The sequence below is a fragment of the Rhinopithecus bieti genome, unplaced genomic scaffold (assembly GCF_001698545.2).
Source record: "Rhinopithecus bieti isolate Rb0 unplaced genomic scaffold, ASM169854v2 scaffold_6481, whole genome shotgun sequence".
NCBI classification, from domain to species: Eukaryota; Metazoa; Chordata; class Mammalia; order Primates; family Cercopithecidae; genus Rhinopithecus; species Rhinopithecus bieti.
In genome coordinates this window covers 1,063,453-1,089,779 of record NW_016805314.1, presented here as the reverse complement: position 1 = coordinate 1,089,779, position 26,327 = coordinate 1,063,453, and the positions used below count along the sequence as shown (strand labels likewise).

General features: G+C 44.8%; 1 protein-coding gene across 3 annotated transcripts in view; it reads right to left on the bottom strand.

Annotated features, from left to right (window-relative positions):
* Window positions 1-23,656, bottom strand: part of NTM (neurotrimin) — a 984,038-nt gene extending 960,382 nt beyond the window's left edge. Inside the window, exon 1 of one of the 3 annotated variants that reach the window (XM_017872148.1) lies at window positions 23,249-23,656. In XM_017872148.1, coding sequence (XP_017727637.1) covers window positions 23,249-23,330 — 82 coding nt within the window. In that variant the 5' untranslated portion in view covers window positions 23,331-23,656. The remainder of the gene's footprint in view (window positions 1-23,248) is intronic. The other 2 variants (XM_017872147.1, XM_017872145.1) reach the window with 2 other exon arrangements.
* Between the last annotated feature and the right edge of the window lie 2,671 nt (window positions 23,657-26,327).

Below are 26,327 nucleotides of genomic sequence, written 5' to 3'. Positions count from 1 at the left end.
AGAGAGAAAAATGAGGGAAGTCAGGCGAAAAAGAAAGAAAAAAGCTTCAATCTGGGCCTGGGAATCATGGACACTTCTGGACGATGTTGTATTTTTGTGTGTGTCATTCCTTTTCAAGGCTTTCCACTGCAAGTCATTATTTCAGCTGATTGGAAAATCGTGTTGAAAGACCTGCTTCTCCGGTACAATTTTCTTCATATCCTATTAGTTGCAATACAATTACAGAGAATACATCAATTCCTGGTCTGCCTGCTGTTGCTGCCAGAGCCGCCTATTAAAAAGCGGCCTTATTAATGGAATTGTACATCTAGGATTAATCGGCTTGCGTTGGCCATTTACATTTCTCATTCCACAAGCACTTTTGTTTGCTTAATAGGCTGAAGGAGGTAGGAAATGACACAACAAAAGCCTCTCCCAATTGCCACGCGTATCACTGGTGGATTTAATATCCCCTTCCTTCTTTCATCCTCAAGTGCTTCATAGGGATAAGATCTGGCACATGCCACTAGGGAAAAGTAAAGCCGCAGCTAGGCAGCGATTGGTGGGGAAAGAGGGAAGGAAGGAGGGGCAGAGAGAGAGGCATGGGCCAAAGGTAAGTCTTTGCTCTGTTGGGGAGAAGTACAGGCCCTGCCTCTCTGTTCACCCTGGGAGGTGGGGTGGGGCAGCAAGGGGAGGGCACAGGCCCAGAAAAGAAGCACCCAGGAATGGGCACAGGGAAGGGTGGGAGGGAGCTGCCCTGCACTAATGGAATGGGTGTGATCTCCCTTTTGCCTTGTGTGACTTCTGCAAGTCATCTTTATCCAGGCCTAGGTGGTAAACCTGGTGGGACCCTCCTCCCCTCACCTGCCATCTATCCATTCCTCCATCACTTCCCATTTATGGTTTAGGATTAGTAAATTCCAAGTCTTTCTACTACTATGTCAAGCAGAGCACAATTTGACATGAAGGAGACCATGTGTGGGGAGGTGGGTGAGATCCCATAGGCCCATGGGGCTTTCTTTGGGCGAGGACTGGCATCCCAGTTTGGGGATCCACTTCCGAATTTTGGGAAGGACAATCGAGAGAAGGGTCCTTGAGCTCCCTGGACTCAGGGAGATGGGCTAACAGGTGGCTGTGTCTGCAGCAGCAGTCTGCCTAGGAAAGGGTGTTCCAGACAGAGAGCGAGCCCATCTGAATAAGCCCAGCACGTGATTATTAACCCCTGACGGCAGGGGAGTGGTGTGGAAAGTAGGGTAGAAGGGAGATGAGGATGCCCTAGGCCTTCCGTCATCCACAGGGACTCTCTGGAGTGTGTGGGCGCAACACGCTTAACCCTTCACTTACCTCTACATTAAAGCAGGTGAAACCCAATCCGCCCCATACTGCCCTGCAGGGAGTTACCCAGGATATCAGAGATGCACAGGCACTCCAGGGAAAAGCCAATCAAAAATAATAGACCTTGGGCCTCTTTATCAAATTCTGATCTCAAGAGAAAGCAGCCTTCCAGACTTTCAGAGCAGGCAGAGGCTTGGGAGGAGGAGTGCATGTAGATTCTGCCACTGGATGGAGCTTCTTCATTAAAGGAATAGGCAACAGGCGTCCAGACTGGGGAGAGCAGGGAAAGCGCCCATCAACTCCTCCTGCCCTCTCTTCAACCTGCTCCAGGAGGTGATGCTTATAAAACACATCCTTCCCAAGGCGAGGCTTCATTGAATTTGTTCTTCTCTTTCCCCTACCCCCACCCATGAGCCAGGGAGGTCTGTGCAGGTCTGAAATGATAGACAGCTAAGGCCTATGAAGCCCCAACCCCTTTCCTGTCAGGGGCTCTGTGGTTGCACAGAGGACTCCCATCCCTGGGATGATATCACTGCAGCAACAGAGTCCATGTATATTGAAACACTGTAATATAGTATGACTTTTTGCTTTAATGGAATTTTCCTAGACCGCTAGGAGAAAAGACTCCATTAACCACACTACAAAGGCCTCTACTTATTAGTATTTTAGAACAGTGGCAAAACATTTCTTGAATCTAATTATTGCTGACAAATATGAAAATTGAAATCAAAGTTAAATTTTCAGCTACAGTGCCTCATATGCCAGCCTTCTCTGACTTCCACTATTGCATCAACACATTTATTCTTCCAATAGTTTCAGCAGAAGATTGGTTATTGTCCGTCTCCCTTAATACAGCCTTCTTTCCTCCTCCACTCCCCCCACTCCCTCCCTGGCTTGGACCCTATATATTTTGAAGCATTAAATCTGACATATTCATCTTGGTGGCTGGCACTAGGTAACTAACTTTATGTTTACCTGTCACGGATGCAGAAATGAGCCGCACAGGGTGCTGGGAACCTGTTTCCGTCTCCCGACCCTCTCCTCCCGCACCCAATCCTAGCCTTCTTTTTTTTTTTTTCCCAGATAAAAGTCATTTGACTGATTTCAAATTCCTGGTGATATCAGGACAGAAAAACAAAAAAAGACTTGTCAACACCTTTCTTTCTTTTCCCCTATTAAGCACACTGTAAAAACCAATCCCTTTTGCCACTTCACTCTGCTTGCGAGAATGTTTAATGGGTGTCAAGGGAGCTAATGATCGCTGGTGGAAAATTCATTTTAGATTTGCTATTTATAAAGTACTCAGTACTCAGGTGGGAAATTAACATGAGGCAAGGAGTGGGGCGGGGAAGGCCAAGCCTGGCAGTGGAGAGCTAGGGCCCTGCCAGGCTGGTAGTTTCTTTGTGTAGGTGGCACCCAAAGCATCTGGGGACAGAAAAGTATGTGGCGGAGAGGCTGTGTGAGAATGAATAAGGGTACAGGCTCGGGAAACCTAGGCCTGGGCAAGTTGGCCTTTCTGAACCCAAATATTCTCAGCAATAAAATGCTATGTACAACCCCTACCTCACAAGGTTGATGGAAAGATTAAATATCACACATAAAACATTTAGCAGTGCCTGGCACATGGTAGTAGTACACGTGTAATAAATGTGAAATGCCTTTCCCGCAGCCCCACAAGGTTAGGAAGATCAGGACAGAAGGCTCAGCACAGAATTGCTCCAGGATCTCCCCTGGGACTGGGTGTAGTAGTCCACACAGAAGCCCACAGAGGAACCCTGAGTAAGCACCTCCTGGTACCTCTGGCCAGGTAACCGGGTCTGCCGTTGGCTGTCAGACTGAAGCGTGCATCAGAATCATCCAGAGGGCTTCTTGATCCACAGATTGCTGGGCCTCCCTCAGAGGTCCAGAGTCAGAGGGCTCTCTGGGGGGTGGGGCTTGAGAATTCATATTGCTAACAAGTGCCAGGGGACCCTGATGCTACCAACCAGGGACCACACTTTGAGAACCACAGAGATACACATGCAAACTAAAGTGTCTCCCTAAAACACTGATGGGTTCCACTGTCTCCCAGGCCCACGCCACTTTCTTCTTTCTAGCCTGCCGAGATGGAGCAAGTCCTTCTCCACCCCTGACCCCAATCCAGTGCAGGACTCAGGATTTTGAAGTAAATCACTGAATGCTAATTAATCCCTCCCCAATTTTACATTTGCCGGTCAAGTGTAAGGGCCGAGTGCTCAGGTTATTGTTATTTTTCTGGTTTGCTTCAATGTGTAGCCAAGCCTCGGTTTCCCCTTCCTCTGTGCAGCTTGTTCCTCCATGGCTGATAGTCTGTTCCCTCCAGATCTCATGTTGAAATGGATTTCCAGTGTCGGAGGTGAGGCCTGGTGGGAGGTGTTTGGGTCATGGGGGCAGATCCCTCATGAATGGCTTGGTCCTCTCCTCAAAGTCATGGATTCTCGTTCACTGGAAAGTTTGTTGTTGAAAACACCATGACACCTCCTTCTCCTCTCTTGCTTACTCCCTCTCTCACCGTGTGACCTGAAAGTAGCCCTTCTCTTTGGCCATGACTAAAAGCTTCCTGAGGCCTCACCCAAAGCTGAGCAGGTGCTTGTGCCACACTAATACAGCCTGCAGAACCACGAGCCAAATAAACCTCTTTGTACTTTACCCAGTCTCAGGTATTCCTTCATAGCAATGCAAATGGACCAACCCAAGCACTCAGAGAGAGCGCCTCTCTCCCAGTTCTCTCTGCTGCATCTGGAACTCCAAACCAGGAAGCTCCGGCCTCATCCACCCCTCACTCTTCTAGTCTCCTTCTCCTGGGCTTCCCTTGGATGCTTCTCTGTTATATTTGGATTAACTGCAAATCTCCTTTGATTACTCACTCTCTGTTGAAACAGACAACCTGTTGCCACGTGTGTGATTACTGAATCCCAGGGGAGTTCCTATTTGCAAGGCAGCCAGTTACAGCACACCCAGCCTTACACACATAGTCGCTGGGTTGCTATTTCATTGTCTAAGACGGTGCTTTCAGTTTCTAATTTTTCAATAATAAGCTTCTCACGAAGCCCTTAAGCTGTGAAAATAAGCCGAAAACTGCTTTTCCAGTCATTTACATAAACACAAGCAGATCAGGAAGAGGAAAAAAATAGGAAATAGTTTTACACATTCTTCCTGAGGCTCTGGAAGCCTGGGTGGATTGCCCATCCAGTCTGCAGGTCTGGAAAAGCACAACGGGAAGTAGAGCGGCTCGCAGCACACCTGCCACCAAGGCGAATGATAAATCCTGAAATTTCTCCTGACGCCCGCCAGGCTGCCGCTTTGCCGAGGCTGAGGGATATTCTGGGCACAGGCAAATTGTTCTGTCAGCAAGCCGCTCCCCCGGCTGCATCTCATTAGGAAGCTTGTCATTCACTGCCCAGCCACAGCATCAAGGTCCCACCCTCTGGGGTGGCATCCTGTCACCTGGGGCAGGTAAGGGGTGGCTGCAGGAAACCTGCCCAGGAACCAGGCCTAAGGCAGGGAGCTCAACCTCCTAGAAGCAACCTAGAAGGTTGCTGCTTATCTCGCTCAGGGTCCTGTAAATCAGGGCCTGGCCCATAATAGGTGCTCAGTTATTTGACTAGCGGGGAGGACTTGCTGGCATGTGGGCCACTTTCAACCACCATCTTTCTTTTTTCTTTTTCTTTCTTTCTCTCTCTTTCTCTCTCTTTTTTTTTTTTTTTTTTTTTTTTTTGTGATGAAGTCTCGCTCTTGTCGCCCAGGCTGGAGTGCAATGGCATGATCTTGTCTCACTGCGACCTCTGCCTGCCAGGTTCTAGCAATTCTCCTACCTCAGCCTCCCAATTAGCTGGGATTACAGGCATGTGCCACCACCACACCCGGCTAATTTTTGTAGTTTTAGTAGAGACGAGGTTTACACCATGTTGGCCAGGCTGGTCTCAAACTCCTGACCTCAAGTGATTCACCAGCCTCGATCTCCCAAAGTGGGAGATTACAGGTGGGAGCCACTGCGCCAAGCCAACCACCATCTTTCCCCCTATGTTCTCTTGCTTGCTTTCTCTTTCCCCAAATACAGATCTTAAAATAATCCAATGAGCCAGAAAGAGCAGCATTCTTTTGCTTCTGTGCTAACTCATACACATTCCTATAAAAATGTAAATAAATAGGCCATTAAAACCCACTTCTACCTTTAGACACTGATTCTGATCAGGCTATTTCCCTGATGTACCTAATACTTATGGGCAAAAGGTAGGATGCCTGCTAAAAACGAGAAGAAGTTGCCCGATTAAATTCGAATTGCAAAACAAAACAAACAAACAAAAAAAAAACACACAAAAAAAGTCCTTTAGTATTAGTATGTGCTCTGCATAATAAAAATCATTTGTTGATCAGGGATTTAAATATATCTGGTGTCCTGGATTTTTATTTGCTAAATCTGGCAGCCCTAGCCAAAGAGAATCTATATGTACTTACATAAATACGTGAACGTACATATTTATACTGCTTACGCACCACCAAGCCTCCTCTGTCCCGGTGGTTTAGTGGATTTTTTCTAAGGTAAGAGTATTTGAGAGACACGGAGGCCCCTCCCAAAAGGCAGGGTCCATGCTGCTGCTTCCTCTTCCCCATGTCCAGCTCTGGGAGTGGCCCTTCCAGAAAGAGCTCCCGACTTTCAGTCTTCACACTCTTTTAAATCAATGGTTCTCAAATTTTAGGATGAATATCCTGAAGGGCTTCTTGACACACAGATTGCTGGGTTCTGGCCCCATACTTTCTGATTTGGAGGCCATGCTTGGAGAGTCCTGGTCTAATGATGTTAGGTGTCTCAGATCCCTTTCTCTTTTCTCAGGGCAGATTAGAAACCAGGGTCCCCAGGAAGGCTAAGTATAAAAATGATGGGTTGGAGTCAGTCTTAACAAACTTTTGTTCTCCATTTTTTTTTTTAAGAGGGGAGCGGGTTTCAGATTTATTTTCTTTTTACAAATGTTTTCGTTGATACACAATATTAGTACATATGTATGGGGTGCCTGTGATATTTTGCTGCATGCATAGAATGTGTAATGATCAGAACAGGGTGCTAGGGGTGTCCATCACCTCAAACATTGGTCCTATGTGGTAGAAACATTTCAAGCCTTCTAGCTATTTTGAAATATATAATACTTTGTTGTTAAATAAAGTCACCCTCTTCTGCTATTGTTGTTCTCCTTTTTCAGCCTCTTAAATTCTTTCCCTGGTCTTATTTACTCCATCATCACTCAACACTAAGATGACAATGTACAGTGTTCCACTGTCCTGATCCTGCAGGAAGAACATTCCTATTAGAGAGCAGCTCCTGCAAAGGTGTGGAGCTGTGGAGGGGCACCAGCCTTCAGTGTTTGCTGGGGCCATAGAAGAACATTCCCGTTAGAAAGCAGCTCCTGCAAATGTACAGAGCTGTGGAAGGGCACCAGCCTTCAATGTTTGCTGGGGCGATGGAGCAGAGTGAAGAGGGGAGTGCTGGGAACAGAGCGAGAGAGAGAGGGAGAGGGGGAGGGAGAGAGAGAGAGAGAGAGAGAGAGAGAGAGGGAGAGAGAGCGAGCCAAGAGAGAGAAGCAGACGACTTTGATAGGGAGGTCCGGTCACAAGTACCTGTGCTGTCAGCGAGCTTCAAAAACATTGGCTTTTAATTTTGCAATATGAATTGAGTGCCAAAAGTTTTCACACAGTTAATTTGGTTAAATGTGAAAACTACCTTCCAAGGAAATTCATATATCCTATTTGAAAGATGAGGAAAATAACGGCTTGGGGAAAAAACTCAGCTCATAACCTTAATGATAGCCTGGGATGAGAAAGGATATTCTGATTGATGTGGAGATTAAGAAATGTATTTGATATGAATATGCTTTGTAATTTGTAAAGATAAAACATATCTTTTAATTCCTTAAAAGGCAATGCAAGAAAAGAGTAAATGATGAGCTCTGGATATGTTTGGGAGATGGCCCTAAATGGTAGGACCAGAATCAAAAAAAGGGATAAAGAAAGAAGACTGGGGTAGACTATATTTTTATTTAAAGTCCAGAGAAAAGACAGTGGCATGAGGGAAAAGTGATTAATACTGCACAGGATTATCTTGTTCACTCATCAGCTGTCTCTCCCATTACACGAGCAACTAGTTCAGTCCTTTTGTTTTCTTGGAAAATCAGGCTGCAGGTATATGCACACAAAGATGTGGATCTGGACACAGGTGTGTGCAAACACACAGATTTTGCCTGCATTATACTCAAGGAAAATAAAAGCTAGCAAATGCAAGCTCCTTTAACTTCCTGCCACCAAGCTTACACGTTTACCTGCCTCCTTCCTACGCCAGAGACAGCTGATTATCTCTTTTGTTAATTTTCATTTGTTTATTCTAGTAAAATATGCATGAAATAAAATTCACCCTTTTAACCATTTTTTAAGTGTACAATTAAGTGGCATTGAGTATGTTTACAATATTATATAACTATCACCGCCATTCATTTCCAGAACTTTCTCACCATCCCAGACAGAAACTCTGTGACCGTTAAATCACTCCGTTTCCCTCCTCCCGCAAGCCCCTGATAGCCCCTCCATGAATTTGCCTATCCTACTTACTTCGTGTAAGTGGAATCATACTTTATCGGTCCTTTGGTGTCTGGCTCATTTCACTTAGCATAATGGTTTCAAAGTTCATCCACGCTACAGCATGTGTCAGAATTTCCTTCCCTTTTAAGACTGAATAATACCCATTTATTCACAGACCTCATTGTGTTGATCTATTTGCTGATGATGGACACCTGGGTTGTTTCTACCTTCACTATTGTGAATAATGCTGCTGTGAACATTGATGTATAAATTCCTGTGTGAGGTCCTGCTTTCCATTCTCTTGGATATACACCCAGGAGTAGAATTGCTGAGTCATATGATAATTCCATGTTTAGTTTATTTTTTTTTCCAATTCACTGACTGATTTAGTATGTTTAATGTTGTTTTGTTTAGACACTGAGTCTTGCTCTGCTGCTCAGGCTGGAGTGCAGTGGTGCAATCACAGCTCACTGCAGCCTTGAATTTCTGGGTTCAAGGCAATCTTCTCACTTCAGCTTCCTGAGTGGATGGGACTACAGGTGTGCACCTCTGCGCCTGGATAATTTCAAACAATTTTTTTTTGTAGAGATGGGGTTTTTCTATATTGCCCAGGCTGGTCCTGAACTCTTGGGCTTGAGCAATCCTCCAGCTTCAGCCTCCCAAAGTGCTAAGACTATAGGCATGAACCACTGAGCCCAGCCTGTTTAGCTTTTTGAGAACCCCCCAAACTCTTTCCACTGTGGCTGCATCACTTTACATTCCCACCAGCAATGCACAAGGGTTTCAATTTCTCCACATCCTCCCCAATATTTATTTTCCTTTTCTATTTCATCAGCGATATCCTAACGGGTGTGAAGTTGTACCTCACTGTGGTTTTCATCTGTGGTTCCCTAATGACTGGTGATATTGAAACATCATGGTTTCATGGTGGTAATGCCTTAGCCATATGTGAACCCTGTGGACTTGAGGGCCTCTTCCATCCTTATCAAGGGAATACTAATTTTTCCTCCTTTCATATGACACACTAATAGTTTCTTAATGTCCATCCCTCTTTCCATGGTGATAGGCCCCTGACTTTGCCCGGGCATACTATCATCCACAGGGGATTGTGAGTTTCCCACATGCTCTTGTACTTAGGTGTGGCAATGTGGCTGAGTCCTGGCCAAGAGGAGGTGAGCAAGGATGCCATGTGATGGCCTCCAGGAGCATCTGCAGGGGGCAATGCCCAGATACCTCCTGCCTCTTCTTCATCTCTCCCTCATTCCACTCTGGCACACAGATGCTGCCGCCTCAGACCATGGAGGCAAGGCCGTGTGCAACAGGTCCAGATGGCAGAAAGGTCTGGGTGCCTGAGTTTAGGGAACAACTCACTAGCCATGAACAGACAAAGTAGAGTATTTCCGTAACCAGAGGGATACAGATTACATTACTTAAGCCACTCTAATTGCATCATTTTTGTCATTTGCAGCTGAATCTAATCATAATGCATATTCTCGAACACTTCTATCCTTCCTCACTTTAAAGAGTAACGGAAGCAGTCTTTTTCAAGACTCCTTTTTCTACCCATGCTCAGGATTCGTCACTCCTCCCACCTGTTTGTATTCCCTGAGGGCCTCACCTGGCCAGCCATCCCCATATCCTCCTTCTTGCCTCTCCTTCCTTGGCCCCTGCCTCTCTCTCTCTCTCTCTCTCTCTCTCTCTCTCTCTCTCTCTCTCTCTCAATACAGAACCTTTTGAAATAATGACACTCATTTTCTGACTCCACTTCTTCTTCCCATTTGTATCCCCACCCCATTGCTCTGCCCCACAAAACTGTTATCCCCAAGGACATGGGAGAGAGTATTGCAACTAAATATAATCTCCCTTGATTCTTTAGAAGCATGTGACACTGCTGACATTCCTGCCTTCCTCAAATTTGCATCATTTGGCCTTGATGGCCTCATGCTTTCAGATTTTTCTCCTATGTATTTGTCCACTTTTTGTCAATCTGCTTTCTCAGATCCCTTCTCCTCCCAGCCTTTAAGGACTAGTGCTTGCCCTCAATTGTTTTTTATGTATTCCTTACTCTCTCCCTGGATAATTAATTGTATCTGTGTTGAAGACTATCTTGTTCATGCCCAGATATCTCTGCAGAGTTTCAGATCCATCTAGCTAACCTCATATTGGAAAGCTACTGTTAAACCCATCATGGCCCAAATTGCATTCATTGCTATCTCTCTAAAACCCACCTCTAAGCCATTCACTTAGAAAACAGAAGTCCTCTTACACTTTCTTTATTACTTATCCTCTTCTTCCCTGTCCATCTCCAAGTCTTAACCCTTCTACCTCCACAACTTTTGAATACCCCCATGTCTCTCCTTCTCTGCAACTGTCACTCTGGTGACCTCGTGCCTAACTGGTTGCAATGTCCCTTAGAAGGCTTCCTTTCCTCTAGTCTTGCCCAACTTCAATTCATTTCCCATATTGTAACTATTTTCCACTAACCCAAATCATGTTGTTTGATCACTACAACTGCAAGTGTGATCATGTTACTCCCAGGCATACAACCCTTCAATGCACCCTTTTCCCTCAGTATAAAATCTTCAATAAAAACAGTTCCAGCCCTGACCTCTACCTACCTCTCTACATATACCTCTTGTCTTTCCACCTACATTCCTCCTCCCATCACCCCATACAAACACACTCAATCTAGCCAAATTTGATATCACAGTCCTGAGACGTTAGCATATACAGTTTCTTCCACTTATAAAACTCATCTCTCCTCTCACCTGGTTAAATCTATTCACCTTTATCTCTCAGCTTTAACATATCTTCCTTCCAGAGGACTTTCCTGTCCTGAAAAGTCTCCCAAATGCTGCCATAGCAAACTGACCTGCTTTTCTCCCAGCTCTTACCACGGGATAGTCACTTGTCTATTTCACTGAGTGCAGGAACTATGCCTGCCTTGTTGTTGTGTATGCCTAATACCTAGTAGGGTCTGAACAAATACTTCTGAAATGGATGAAATGTAAATGTAAGTAAACACTCGGCCATGCTTTCGGATCGATTATGTTGCTCTTTTATCATTAAATTCAATGATGTGGAGATGCCATGTCTGTATCATTTGGAGATAACACAAAGCTGATGAAGACATCTCATCGGGATCCAAAAATAATTTCAATGGATTTAAACAATGGACACAGGGGCAATAAAGCTTTAAGCATTTAAAAAGATCATTTAGAGAAGATCACCTGTGAGCAAGGATAGGCAGGATCTTGTGGAATCAGATTTTGTGTGAAAGGAACAAATACAGCCTCAAAATGAGCCAATGATGTGGCATGTCTGAAAAAAAGAATGAAACTAACACAATAATTAAATGAACCTATGTAACTATAAAGTCCAAAATCTGCTAAGTAACAGTTCACTTTCTACTTTGCCAATCAGATTACAGCTGGCAGAGTCTGCTCTGGCAACACCTTTTCAGTTGATCATTATCAAACTGGTCATGTTTCAAAGATAATGATCAGGATGATTAGTGCTCCAGAAACTGTGCCATGCAATGATCACAAGAAAGAACTAAGAATGCCACGATAAGATAAGTAGGGCCTGTGATAGTCATCTCTTAGAAAGTGGATCATACACTATTGCTTCTATCCTGATAGCTCTAAAGGCAAAACTTAGGGAGAGGCAAACTTTTGCTCCACATAGATTCATTAGAATTGTATTCAGCTGCAAGAAAAAGAAAACTAATTAAATGGAGATTTTCTTTCACAATTGATAACTTTAGAGCTATGCATTCTAGAGCTGGTACAGCTGCTAGGTCATCTTGAACCTGAGTTCCCCCTATGAAATTACCCATACTCAATTATTTTTTTATTTACCCAAACAGCAAGTCCATATGGTTTGACCTACAAGCGTCCTTCTCTGTCACTCTTGATATGTGTCCTTTCTCCTCCTGTTTGTAAATGGGACCCTGCACCTCCAAGAAGGATCCCAGTCTCCAAGTCAAGAAGGGAAAATAATAAAGTACAAAAAGCACAGGCCATCCACGTACAACCCTCCACACCGTACCCAGTCGTGTTATGCTTGTATTCCATTGGCCGGAACCGCAGTATATGACCATACCCTGTTGTAACAGAATCTGGAAGTTGAGTATTTTAAATGGACATATTCCTACTATGAAAAAATTTAGAGTATTATTTCAAAAGAGAAAGGATACAATTGATATTGAGGAGGCATCAAAAATGCCTGCCAGAATTGCAAAGTGCTTTCTCACATAGTTTATCAGCTATGAAAAAGAGTGTTAACATCAGTTATGCTTAGCTATACCTCCCAATAGAATCATCTGTTGTTCTTTTGAAATAGAGATGAACTTGCCCTATGCCGACCTGTGCCAGGAGAATTTTTGAGAGTCAGACCTGGGCATCTGCTTTATAACAATCTCCATAGGTGATTCTGATAGGCAACCAGAACTGAGAGCCACAACCCAGGTAGTGAGTGTCTGGTCACTAGAAGTCTCTGGAATTCTTGAGCAGGAATTAATCAACACAGTTCAGACAGTATTGTTGCCTTGGGGAGGAGACAGGGCAAGTGAAATGCCATGGTATCTGACAACTATAGGAGTCCATGAAAAAGCTTCTGGATTTAATTATTAAATTATTTGACCTTGGACAAGGAGTTAGCAGTATGAGAAAATAATGGAAAAGATGACAATATGGCATTTAGATCCTTTTATTGGGAAGTTTTCATGGAAAAGGAAGAGGAAACGTAGAATGATTACTTAATTCTTATTTGTCCTCAGAATTAGCAAAATGGTTTATCCAACTATAAATGTTCATATATCACCAATTGCATTGAGAAAAAAAAGCTGTTGATTAATCTATTCCATGTCTGGGCTGAGTTCCCTCTTGACTGTTCAGGAAGAGAGTCAAGTACCCTAGTGGACAGCTTTGTGGAAGAAAGAGAGACTAGATTTGGAGAAACAGCTAAAAAACATTGGACCACTTCACCTTCTCCAACTGGATAAATTCATCCGGTCATTTTCCTCTTTTCTTAGGTTCAATCTTCCCTATCCCCATTCTTCCGTCTGATGCCAGCACCTCACCTAGATGTAGAGCGTAGGTTCTTCCCCCTTCCCCTACTGATCTGAGCAGTTCACCATTAGAATGACTTTTCCACTCTTGGGTCAGTTGAGCCTGAAATACTGAGCTCCACAAGTACTACTACATAGGTACCCATATGATCCGGTTTATTACTGATTACAGCCAGGAGGGATTACTAATATATGGGGAAAATGATTTAGGATCTAAAAAAAGGAACTGTCAGACAGAAGAGATGAGTTGAATCTAAGAAAATGGCTTTATAATAGAAAGGGTAAGTTCTGAGGTCAGGCTCTTGCATACCTAGTGAAACAACTCAGGCAAACGATAAGGAAGAGTTGAATGAACAATAGCTCACCTTAAGTCGGCAGAGTTATAGGGCAGCTGAAATACCTAGTGACATCTCAGGTCTGCCTCCCTTCCTTTCATCCATAAACACTGAGTGTCACATTTGTCCAAGGGGCTGTGCTACGTGTACTAGGTATATAAAGGTAAATAAGACAGTCCTGGCCCTTCAGGAGCCCACAGCCTGGTAAGGGGAGACAGACGTATAAATAGGTCACCTACACTAACATGTTGTGGATATGAACAGAAAAGGTAAGAAAAAGAGCAAGGCAAGCATAAGAGAAGGAATAAGAAGACTCGGCCGGGCGCGGTGACTCACGCCTGTAATCCCAGCACTTTGAGAGGCTGAGGCAGGCGGATCACCTGAGGTCAGGAGTTCAAGATCAGCCTGACCAACATGGAGAAAACCCATCTCTACTAAAAATAGAAAACAATTAGCTGGGCATGGTGGCACATGCCTGTAATCCCAGCTACTCTGGAGGCTGAGGCAGGAGAATCGCTTGAACCCAGGAGGCTGAGGTTGTGGTAAGATGAGGTGGCACCATTGCATCTGAAGCCTGGGCACAAGACTCCATCTCAAAAAAAAAAAAAAAAAAAAGACTCAAAGGAAAGGGTTCCGAATTTTGAATTTAGTCTGAAATTATCAAAAGCATTTTCTAGGTAGAGAGGGGCAGGGTGGGGCCTGAGCATAAGCCGAAGGAACAGCATGCATATGTGCTATACAGAGGGAGCAACAGGAAACCCCAAAGAGGCCATGGAGCAGGGAGTGCCTCAGTTTAGGGGAGAGGCAAACTGAGGACAGACCCTTAGGATTTACACACCTGGCCAGAGAGCTGAGACTTCACTCTACTTGGATTTGGAATTGGGAGAAGCTATAATATGCTGGGCTCTTATATGCTGAGTTACCAGGACACACTGGGAGAAGACTGGAAGAAGGACGCAGAGGAAGCAGAACAACTCTAGAGAGAACCACCAGCACTCTGTTAATGGATGATTTTATAGAAAATAGGAGGCAAACCTTGGAATATTTAACCTCGTAAAGAGAAGATACAGGGGAGAAGGGGAGGAAATCACAGTTTCAAATATTTGAAAACAGTCATGTTGTAGAAAAATTAGACCAGTCCTGTGGGTAGTAGAATTAAGTAATATTTATTGAGAGCTTACTATGTACAAGGCAGTATTCAAACACTTTATTTGCATTAACTTATTTAATCTGTATAATAACCTTACAAGGTAAGTCCTATAATTATCTCTATCTTATTGAAGAGGAGCTGAGTTGCACAGAGATCGATTCAATTGCCACAGATCTCAAACCAGAAAGAGGCAGAGCCAGGTTTGGCTCAAGGCAATCTGGCCCTGGGGCCGCTATGTTATAATCACTCTCCAGATACAGGATCTTTGGCTGGATTCTATAAGAAGGCAGAATCCTTCTCCTACCTCTTCCCCTGCCTCTTCTTCCCATCCTCCTATCTCCCTGAAATCTGACAGTCAGATGCAATGGACTTCCGTAGAGATGCAAGTTCCTATCGTTGGAGACAGAGGCTGGAGGACTACTGCAGCTGCATTATTGAGAGGTCAGAGCCCAAAGAGAGGAACTGAAATGAAGTATCTTGAAAGTCCCTCTGAGCCTGAGCTGGTTGTGATTCAAGGGTTTTCTGGCAAAGCAGTATGAACACTCTGGGGAGCCAGGTGGGTGTGTGGGTTGTCCAGAGACTAAACTTGGCACAAATCTGCCAGTAACCCTGTTCTAATGTGCCTCTTAGATCTGCCGACTCCATCAGAAAACAAACAAGTTTTCACTCCTGCACACACCACAGGAGCTGACCCGGCCATAGGAGTGGAGCCAGCATCACTTCTACCTAACACATGAAGCTGCAAAATTGTCATTGAGGTTTTGAGCATGAGTCCTTATTGACCATGAGAAGGAGGGAGCAGTGGAAGCAATGCAGCTGGATAACTGATTCCTGGGGAGGGGCAGGGAGGCTAGGTGGAAGAGAAATATGTAATTCTCACACCTAAGGATGGAGCTTCTTCTAAGGCTACTCATTGCTTAGCACTCTCCAATCCAGCTCAAACACATTCCTTTTTGACCCTCAATCAAATGCCTCCTGAATTTCTCTTGAAGGAAGGCTTAGGAATTGATCAATTGAGAGTCATTATCAGTTCTATTCCCCCTACCCATGACAAGTTAATCCTTTCCTTCCATTCTAAGGATACTTTATAGATAAATAAATGCATCCATATATGAACACACAGCATCATATATATGAGACAGCATGTAGAGTTTGCATGCACACACACTGCTGACATGTTCTGACTCTGTTCATTCGTCTGTGATGCTGTTTATATTCTTAGCTTCCTGCAGGCAGAGGCTGGTGCTGAGTATTTTCTTTTAGCACCACTACCTATCAATAACTATACTCAAAAAGACTATTTGCAGTATTGCCAAATGTTGAACTTGGAATGAGACTTGAAAATCTTTCAGTCCAAGTGTTTTATTTTAAAGTGAGAAAACTGAAGCCCATATAGGGGATGTGTCTTACTCAAGGTCTTCGAACATGTTCAGATGGCTTTAGAGGTACAGTTTTCAACTGACTGCAAATGAGGCCTTCTTGGAGAGCTCTTAAAAATATCAGTGTAGGGTCCCATCCAAAGGGATTCTGATTTAATTGGTCTGTGACAGGGTCCAGACATTGGTATTTTTATGAAGTTCCCCAGGTGATTCTATGGTATGGCAAGTTTGCAAACCACTGGCTTGGACAGAGTATTGCAAATAAATGCAGATTGCATCTACCCGCTGAGGGTTCTGAGATCAAGCTGGGAGATGTATAATTGCTCTAGACCACTGGACTTGGAAGAATCATGGGTTTATGAGAAAGGTAATTACCTGTTCTTGTTTATAAGAAAACCTAGGAATGATCACTGCCACCATGATGGAAATGCAGATAGCAGCAGCCCCCTTAAAACATTCAGGGTGCAGCTATAGTACACGGCCTGAGCACCAGAGCACCTTTGCTACTTCTGTACACATAGTTCTGCAAACACGATCCATGGATTAAAAGAAGACGGGTGTGTAGGAGAACAACTATACAATGTGACGTCCAAAACATGGTATCCCACCAGAAGAAAACAAAGGAATTCCTTTTGTTAATGATGCATTTGTATTATTTCAGGAACTCTAAATTAAGATATGATGAGTGGGTAGCAAATTAAAGGGGTTCTCATAGAGCAGGTTATCTTAGCTCTACCCTGAATTCTGAATCCCTCCCAGAGGTCAGATGAACAGTATTTGCCTCATCCAGAGAAGCTGTCTGAGGTAAATTCTTCCCTGGCCTTGTCTGGTATTCTCCCTTTATCTTCTTGGCCCTCCAGTTCTGTGCAGAAGTCAGGGCATAAAGGAGGTGGAGAGGCCAGAGAGGTGACAGTGATGTTCAGCATCAATCAGTAACTCAAACACACAAGACAATGACCACAAAGGCAGTGAACTCACAGCAGCCTTCCCCATCCTATATATACCAAAGACATCCATGAGCTCCTTTTCTACAAGAGGTTGTGTGGAGTAGCAAAGGAAGCATCTCTGTGTTATGAGAACCCAGAGTCAGGGTGTGCACCTCCTCTCCCCAAACCCGTCTCAAAACAAGGATTGAGGGCTAGTTACTTTCCTGCCATCTGTCATCATTTGCACAGGAGGCCAGAAGCTGTGTCATGGAGTCTCCACCATTGCTTCTGGTACTGCTGTTGTTGCTTTCCATTTGTGACAAAGGATGCCAAGCCAAACCAAATCTGAGAGATGCAACTAGGTCTTTGGTCTTATCCATTAGTTGCTTTTTCATCACTGTTGTATCTCTGGCACCTAAAACAATGCACCGAACATAGTAGGCACTCAATAAGCACTTGGATGTGATTGAACCAGTGGACAAATAAATAACCAGATGGATCTTGTGTTAGGGTGAGAGTTTGGTGACACTTCCAAGATGAGCAAAGGAAGCACTGCTAGAGAGTGAATTTGAATGAGTAAGTAAAGCCAAAACCAGCAGTCTTTTGATCAGTCTTTTATTATCGCAAAGGGCAATACTCTCACAGAAGCTAAAAAAAAAAAGAATCAAATTTAGTAACCTAAGATGTCCTTAGTAACAGAGCTGAAGAATGTGTTTTCCAATATTTGATTTCTTAGCTTGACAGTCTCTCTTGAAATACTCTCTTCTCCGCAATGAAAATGTGAATCTTTCTTGGTTTGTTTTGCAGTTTGCAAATGACTTACAGAGCTCTTCTGGCAGGGTTTCTGTTTCTCCACTTGCAAATAAACAAAAGGCCATTTCTCTAATATGACTTAAGTAGGGGAGATTCTGTGATCTCCTGTCATGATTTTAGAAGCAGTAGAAAAGGGGAAGAGAAAGGAGGGGCAAGTAGAAAGAAGAAAAAGAAAAACCGAAACTGGCAGCTTATAGAAGCTGAGAAAAAAAAGCAGGAAATAGGCAAAGATAAATTTGATATGGAAAATTAGAGTGTGAGAGATACCAAATAATGGAAGACTCTGTAATTAATAGGATCCCAGAGAACCTTTTGATGGGGGCTGAACTCGCCCACGGTCCATTGGCCTCCCTCCCCGCTTCCATCACATCAGCTGGGCTCCTTGTGAACTGTGAAGACAGGCTCTCCCCTCCTTCTCCTAGGCAAGCCTGCATGAAGCAGAGCAACCCCTGCCAGCTTGACCTAGATCTGTCAACTGATCAATTACTTTTCCCATAGAGGAGAAGGAAAAACGAAAGGGAGAAAGAAAAAGGGAAAGAGAAAAAGAAAAGGTGGAGAACAGAGAAGTAGGGGGAGTGGGCAGAAGGAGAGAAGGAGGGAAGGAGGGAGAGAGAATGGGAAGGAACACGGAGCACTCTTATATCTTTTCAGTTTTAAGCAGTGGTAGCAAGAGCAGGCTTAATCCATAAGGTTGCATAAATAAAGACATACATACGTACATACATACACACATACATACATGAAAGAAAAAAGTAAAGCTCTCAGAGGTTACTGACCAAAATCATAGTCAAAGCAGAGGATAGAGCTCTTTTTTTCCCACCCTTTGCCAATCCAGATTAGAGCTATTTTTTCTGAAACTCCTACCTCTAGCTCCATCCTCCCTAGTGCTCCCCCTCTCCACCATTCACACTGCAGTCCCACACTGAAGCCTCCTTTTGCAAAGGGATGGGACGCATGCTCCCTGCAAGTGCCTTCGAAAGCCCCTCTGCCCTTCCCCAGTGCACTCTCTGAGAAGATGAGGCTACCTCCCACAGAGGGGAGGAGATGCTTCCAGGAACACTAGGATGGTACCCTTCGACCCTTCCAACCTGTATGCCGTCGACTCCTTTATTCCTGCATACTTTCTTTTTTTATGTTTAATTGGTTTTATTGAATTCCAAATGACTACAGACATAAAGTAAACATGTAACAAGACAATAGAGCAGAAAGGAAGTAAACTGCATAAATATAATCTCAGCATGGAGTTCCACTTAGCACCACATGTTTGGAGTGTTACAAGCATTAATGAGTCCTTACAACACCCAAGGGAGTCGCTCCCCAGCCTGGTGGGCAGGTGGGGAGATGGGCCTGCAGAAGGAAAGCTTTTCCCCTACTGAAAACAGAGCAGTTTGAGCCTAGAAGTACATGTCCCCCATGGAGCTATGTTCAGACCACTAGAAGTGGCTAGAGACTTGGAGACCATACATATTGGGGGTTTGAAGCATTTGTAGGATCTCTGCTACAGCAGGATAGAGAGCAATGTGGGTGTTTGTTTGTTTGTTTGTTTGTTTGTTTTTTAATCTTTAGCATTCTAGTTTGTGGGCAGAAGCAGACTATGAGCTTGAATTCAAAATACTTGGAAAAAAGCCAAATCACAGACCTGTTCATCTTACCCAAAGTGTGCATCTACCATGACTGAATGGCAAGAGCATTGCAAATATCTCCAGCATGTGTCTCTTGCACACGCCAGAATCACATGCCCCATACTGATTCAGAAATTCTGCCATTTCTTGGGATATTGAGAGAGCTCACTTCATCCCAACGGACAAGTTTTGGCTGAAATCAACACCAGGTTGTTTGTCCCATCAAGAAAAGGAGCCAGTACCAGCATGGCAGACAGCACGCAGGCAGAGAGCAGAACCCAGGAAACTGCCAGGAGGCAGTCTAGACCCGATCACCTCAGGCAGGGAACCAAGAAAGATACCTGAAAACACCATTCAGGACCCCTGAATTAAAACCAGCGCTAGAGAAGGGGGTTACTGAGAAAGAACAGAAGTCAGGGACTGTACATTGCAGCTGATAAGACGGGTTTTCGGGGCTTATATTAGGCTTTAAGGGAACCAAAAACGGGAAGAATCACGACCAGGACCAGGCTCTGTGCCTGGTAACTAAAGCTGCAGTTTCAAGAATGGTCTTCATGCAGTGAGACCTGCTGGCCACGGCAGACACTCTCCAGGCACGTTAGAGCGAATGCTCAGAGGGCCGTCCCCGTGGGTGGGGTGGCCTCCTAATACAAAGGGTGGAGGTGAGCTACCTTTGTGCCACTGTGCACGCCTTGCCAGGAACTTGCCCCAAGTTGGCAGCCCCAAGCCTGGCACGCAGGTTCCACTCAGTGAGGCTCCCTGACCCCTCCCCTTGCTGCCATGCTTCCAAGAGCCTACAATGCCTATATCAGGCCCGGGGTCCCAACATCCCAGGCTAGTGTTTCCACTTTGCCAGTAAATATTGTCATGGTCTCGTCTGCCACCCGTGAATCTCAGAAGCATTGCCCAGTTCAAGCTGCTGCTGGCACCACATGTGTACTGTGCATGGCAGGAACCTGGCCAGCCTGCCTAGCTGAACGGTGCCCACTGCCCACCTCCTGGGTGCTGTGCGAAGGGGAGTGTGAACTTTGCCAAGGCACCTTTTCCTTCTCCTCTGCCCTGTCTGTGTCTCAAGCTAGCTGCTAAGTGGATTCGGGATGTGAGGAGAGGTGAGGAAATGAGAAAGGTAAGAGAGGAACCTACCCAAGCAAATGGGAAGGTGTTAAAAGAAACAATAATCCTTCGAAGGAGAAATGGTCGGTTTTCTAGAAAGAGGAAGCTGCAGCACAACCAGCCATTCCTTTCAGAGGCTCTCAGTGGCAGAAGGTGGGCGGTGGGTGTGCTGCAAAGGACAGCGTCTGATCCAGCTCCGTAGCGTCTGCGCCCAGGAAAGAGATGCCTCTACTTAATCAACCCTGGTGTATCTTAGGGCCAGAGCGCCAGGGAGCTAATCGCCCCCTCCTGTCAGCGTCACTAATCAGTGCTGATTCCCTCAGAAACCCCCCTCCCTACCTAAGCTGGATCATGGTTGCTGGTTGGGTTGGGGGGAGGAGCAGGTCAGGAAGGGGTTCCTAACCTGCCACTAGCACCAGGCACCTTTTCAAGAGGCAGGAGGCACAGGAAGTAGCAGCTCTAGGAAGAACCAGCTTAAAACAAAAACAGAGGAGAAGAAAAAATCGCCTTGGAATGTGTACTGCATTCTAACTAGTCCCACTGGGTCAATGCAATAGGGGTGGATTATTGCAGGCAAGACCTGGGCTGCCTCAGTAATTCTGCAAGTTTGATAAGAGATAGCTGGCAGACTTCAGCGTCCTTCCCCTGAAAGAGAGAACAGACATCACCTTTGCCACATCTGACGGGCAGGCAATATGGGGGGCTTTGGGGGTTGTTCTGTCTTAAAATTGGGCAGCCTTGTTCTATTACGACACACTGAAGCCTATTCAGGGCTGACTGGGTGAGGGTAGTACAAATAAGGCCATCATTCTTTTTGAGACATTCAGGATTTGGTAGAATGTGATAAGGTCTAAGATAGTCCTGTCGCCACCACCCCTACCCCAGGGTAGGAACAAGACCACAAAATCAGATGGAACCTTAGATAAATTTGCACCGCCACTTTGCTACTCATCTATTCAGAGACGATTCAAAGTATGAGCAAATATTATGCTTCCCTGCATTTATTCTGATGAAAAAAAAATCACGTATGCTAATTTATATGTAAATTCAGTATGGCCCTGGGGCTCCTGGCATGCAGCCAGCAAGGCTGTTGATGGTGGAAGTTTGGTCATTGTCTCCAGTTCGATGTTACAGACAGAAGAGACATGGATCTCCGGACGGAGAGAAATTACTGAGGGCTTGGGACCTCCCCTCTCCCTGCCTCTGACCCCTCACCCTGCCCCTTCCTGCTTAGTTTTCATTTTTGCTGTCAGTCCTCATAGAAACCGCTTTCCCGAAAGTGCCCGATCCTGAACTCAGCCTCCCCACTTCATTCTTGTGCACCCAGAACAAGCAGGGGCGCACTCACATGCACGCACACACACGCTGATGCTGCTCCATATTATATAAGAGGAGTCAATCAAGGATGCCTCCAAGTTGACTCCCTTCACTCACACACCCACCAAAGCCCCTAGGGGAGACAAGGGAGATCCTGAGGCCCATGCCTCCTGGCGTTGGGTGCAGCAGGTGACATCATGGACATCCCTGCAAGATTCACCACCTTAGACTTCCTTATCATGCGACACAGATCCCTTCTGTCCCCCTCCTTGCCTTCTTCGTCGAGCCCCAGTCAAGGGTGTACACATTTGATCTTTCCAGCCTGGTCTCTCTGCCCACCTTACGTGGATCCACACTGCAGCCACTGTACCCTATGTATAGAGAACAGCAGCAATCCCTAGATCCTAACCTCGGAGAAGAGTCAGCAGGACTACAGCTCGGGACTCAGTCCAGATCAGGAGAACTCCATATTGCAGGGGGAGAAGAGGGCGAGGGGGTGGGACTCCCCATCGTTTTCACTGGGTCAGAGGGAACTTTCCTCTGGGAATACAACTGCATAGGACTGAGCCTCACCTCCCAAGAGAGGGCTCCTCTCCCAGAGCCCTGCTGGGTCACCCTGGGAAAGTTTCTCAGCTTGTCTCGATCCTTAAGAGTTTAGCCATGTTTAATATGAAAGAGGCAAACTAGTCATCCCAAAGGACAGGGCAGGTGGGAGCAAGCTGATCAGTGGATAATTCTGTTGCTGGAACGAATGGACGTGAGAGCCGGGATGGGGTGTGGGGGGGTGGGGGCATGGTGCAGCAAATGGACTCAAGGTGGAGGCCGATTCCACATGCACAGAACACAGCACTGGGAACATCAAAGCATGCACCAACTGCAGCCCCCAGGGCTCCTGGCTCAGCCGATAAATAAACAGAAAATTAGCATTCGACTCTTATTGCCTCTCCCTTCAACTTCGAAAAGCTTTTTAGAATTTCAGAGCCCCGGCTCCCCTTCCTTTTATCTGATTGTTATCCACACCCCCCACCCCAGCCACAAACACACCCCCGAACACATTCAAAACTAAGACAGTTGTCCCCCACTGCTGCAAATTGACTCATCCCTTGAAGCTGGATCGCTGACCAGAACCTCACAAGAAACACCTGAACCTGATTCTTTCTAGCCTGTCTTTTCCGCTTTGCTCCTTTTAAAAGCTTTGCAAGTTCGCTGGCGGATATTTAAAGTTTCCTCTTGTAATTTCTTCCCAGTCGTATAAGCAACACATTGGCAACCCTGTTGCCCTCCGAATCTGTCATTTCCCCCTGCTTACATGTGTGCTCCGTTGTATATGTGTGCAAGAATGTGCATGAAGCCAGGGAGCCTAGCACACGACCACAGACCTAACAGGAGCACTAAACACGTTTTACTTATGCACATACATTCCCCCATTCCGGTAGCAGCCAGAATCAAATCAATATTCTCACAGCCTAGTCGGGAGAACGAAGTCCCAGCCATGCTGTCTAAACGCTCTCTCCTCCACCTGCAAACAGCGCAGCACAGCCGACTCGGGGAGTCTGCGAATCTTATAAAGCACACTGTACAATTCCTGGGTCTACCGTAGGCAAATCAATAGCAAGCTCTTACCTTGGAAGAGACACAGAGCAGCCAGCCCCGTGAAGACTGCCCAAGAGATAGAATTGTGCATTTTTGACTGGATGGTTTTCATGATTTTTTTCTTCTTCTTTTTCTTCTTTTTTGTCAGGTTCGGTTTTTTTTCTTTCTTTCCTGATAGATTGTGTTGCTCTCAAGCTTGTGCAAGGAGATTTAAATCCACTGTTTTGCTGAAGGACACAACAAGAAAGCCGAGGGTGTGAGAGAGTATGACTTCCCCGTAATTATCTCCACTCATACTCTGGCACTGAGACACATTGTACAATCTGGCCCTGGACAGCCCTCCTACAAGCTGCAATCATTGGTTCTAATCCAAGGATTGACAGAGCTACAACACACGCGCGCGGGCACACACACACACACACACACACACAGACTCTCTCAGGAATCATTTACTGGGCAAATCAGGCTAGCTGATTAAAGAGACAGGAGCCTGGAGAGATAGAATGATAAATGCCACTTTGCCCCTTCTATATTACTTTCATTTTTTAAACTGACAGTCTCTGAGTCTTCTGAATATCAGAAAATCCCTTTCCCCCTGGCATTCCCTGGCCTCCTGAACTCAGATTCCCTTTGCACTGGAAAAATCCCATAGCCAGCCATGGCTTATGGGAAATTTTAAAGGGACATTTTCATGCTCAGTGAAACTTATAAAGATGAGTCAGATTTCATTTGTTGGTACCTATTTTCCCCTCCGATGGAAATATCATTCAGTGACAGCATTTTTTTTTCTCTTTCATCAACATTTCTACTTAGTTGCTTTGAAAATAGTAAATAACTTTCTATTTTCTCCTCCTGTCACTCCTGTTTCAGAACATCTATGTTACTCCTCTTTTCATTCACTTTTAAAACCAATTTCCTAAAGTCATCCATGTGTATATGATACCATGAAAAGGTACGAAGTACCTAGTGTTTGAAAAGAAGTTCTGCAGTCTGAAGATGGAGAACATTCTTCAAAAGAAAACAAAGTAGGAGTTTATTGACTTAGTCAATCCACATCCACTAAAGCAATAATATAAGCATCTGCGATTTAAACTGCAGCAAGAAAGATTCAGGTCAGACATGCAGAGGGGCTTTCTGAGTGTACACTTTGTGAAGGTCCTCAGAGAGTTGAAGACATTAATCTCCTTGGTGATAGGAAAGAATAAAAACCAAACAGAAATAACCTAATGGATATACATAATTTCTTAAGACATCCAATTCTAGGGCCTGGAAGTTTATTCTAATTTTTGGTTTCCTCTTATGAGAGGCAATTTAGAGGATGTGAACAAAATATCTGGAAAATGTAGCTCCTGGCCGGGCACAGAGGCTCACGCCTGTGTATCCAGAACTTCGGAAGGCCAAGGAAGGCCTGTAGCCTGAGCTCAGGAATTCGAGAGCAGCCTGGACAACATGGTGAAACCCTATCTCTACTAAAAACATCCCAAAATATCTGGATATGGTGGTGCGTACCTGTGGTTCCAGCCACTTACGTGGCTGAGGCAGGGGAATCGCTTGAGCCTAGGAGGCGGAGCTTGCTGTGGCTAGAGATTGCGCCACTACAATCCAGCCTGGGCGACAGAGCCAGACCCTGTCTCAAGAAAAAAAAAAAGAAACTGTAGCTTCTCACAGAACGTTCCTTAGCCAATCCTGACACATTCATACCCCCACTATGCCCTGACACACATTTAAAAAATATTCTTCTAGAACTCCACTGCTAATTATTATACTTCCTTGTAACCCCCATAAAAATGTTAATGTATTTTCAAACTGCATAGAAGAAAAGTACTCATTGTCTGTTTGTATTTTAGCATACAGAGATGAAATGAAAACATCACTGCCATTTTGCACATGTCTAAGACACACAATTTACCTTGTTTTATTTTTTTTTTCTTTTCTGTCTTTTTTTGTTTTTACAAATTTTTGCTCTGTCACCAAGGCTGGAGTGAGGTGGTGCAATCACAGCTCACGGCAACTTTGAACACCTGGGCTCAGGTAACCCTCCTGCCTTACGCACCAGCTAATTTTTTTGTTTGTTTGTTTGTTTACTTTTCTGTGGAGATGAAGTCTCACTATGCTGCTTAGGCTTGTTTCAAACTCCTTGCCTCAAGCAGTCCTTCTGGCCTCGGCCTCCCAGAAGTTGACCCTGTGCTGAGTATGAACAGCAACATTCCCTGGAATGTGGGATCTTGTGACCATGAGAGGAAGGGGCCCTGGGAACTCAAGATCTGGGGACCTCAAGATCCTACTCACAGCTCCACACAACCAAGGGGCCTCAGGCAGATCATTTCACCTCTGTGAACCTTGGCTTCTTGTCTGTAAAATTACAGAACTGGAATAATTTCTTATCCTCCTTCCCATTTTAAAGACTTTTTATGTTAACTGGTATTTTTTTTTTCTTCTTGCCATTAAATTCTAATTCACATGTCTATCAAAATGTCCTTGATACCGTGAGCTCCCAATGGACAAGAATTTTATCTGTTGATGAGACGTTTTGTGCGGTGCTCAGCATAGTGACATGTGTAATTAAATGCTTTGGAACAACTGTGACGGAAGGTGATAACAGTGCTGTGCAAAAGGAAGGTGGCTTCCTTTCACCACCGTTTCATTTCTCTCCAGAATGATGACAAAGATCATGGGCTACCGGTAAGTCTTTAGTCCCAATCTGGAGAGGTAGACACTAACATTTGTAAATGTCCTCACTCTGAACTATAATAAATCTATACAGTTACCAATGTTTATTAAGCTCCCATGTGTGTACAAATAATAAGAAATTAATCATCAGAGTTGATATTTATTGATATTTATTTGCAATGTGCTAGGCATGATACTCAGTGTTCTATATGCATTTTTTCTCATTAAATCCTCATAACCTGTGAAGTGGTGATATTACCCTCCCCATTTTATACATGAAGGCATTGAGGCTCAGGAAAAGCTTGTCCACAGCCACACAACAGTTAAGGAATGGAATCAGGATTTAAACCTAAGCATTTTCATCTTAGATCAACTTCAAAAATAATATCCTGTGCTAAATACTGCAAGGGACTCAAATAGATATGAAGCATCCTAGTGT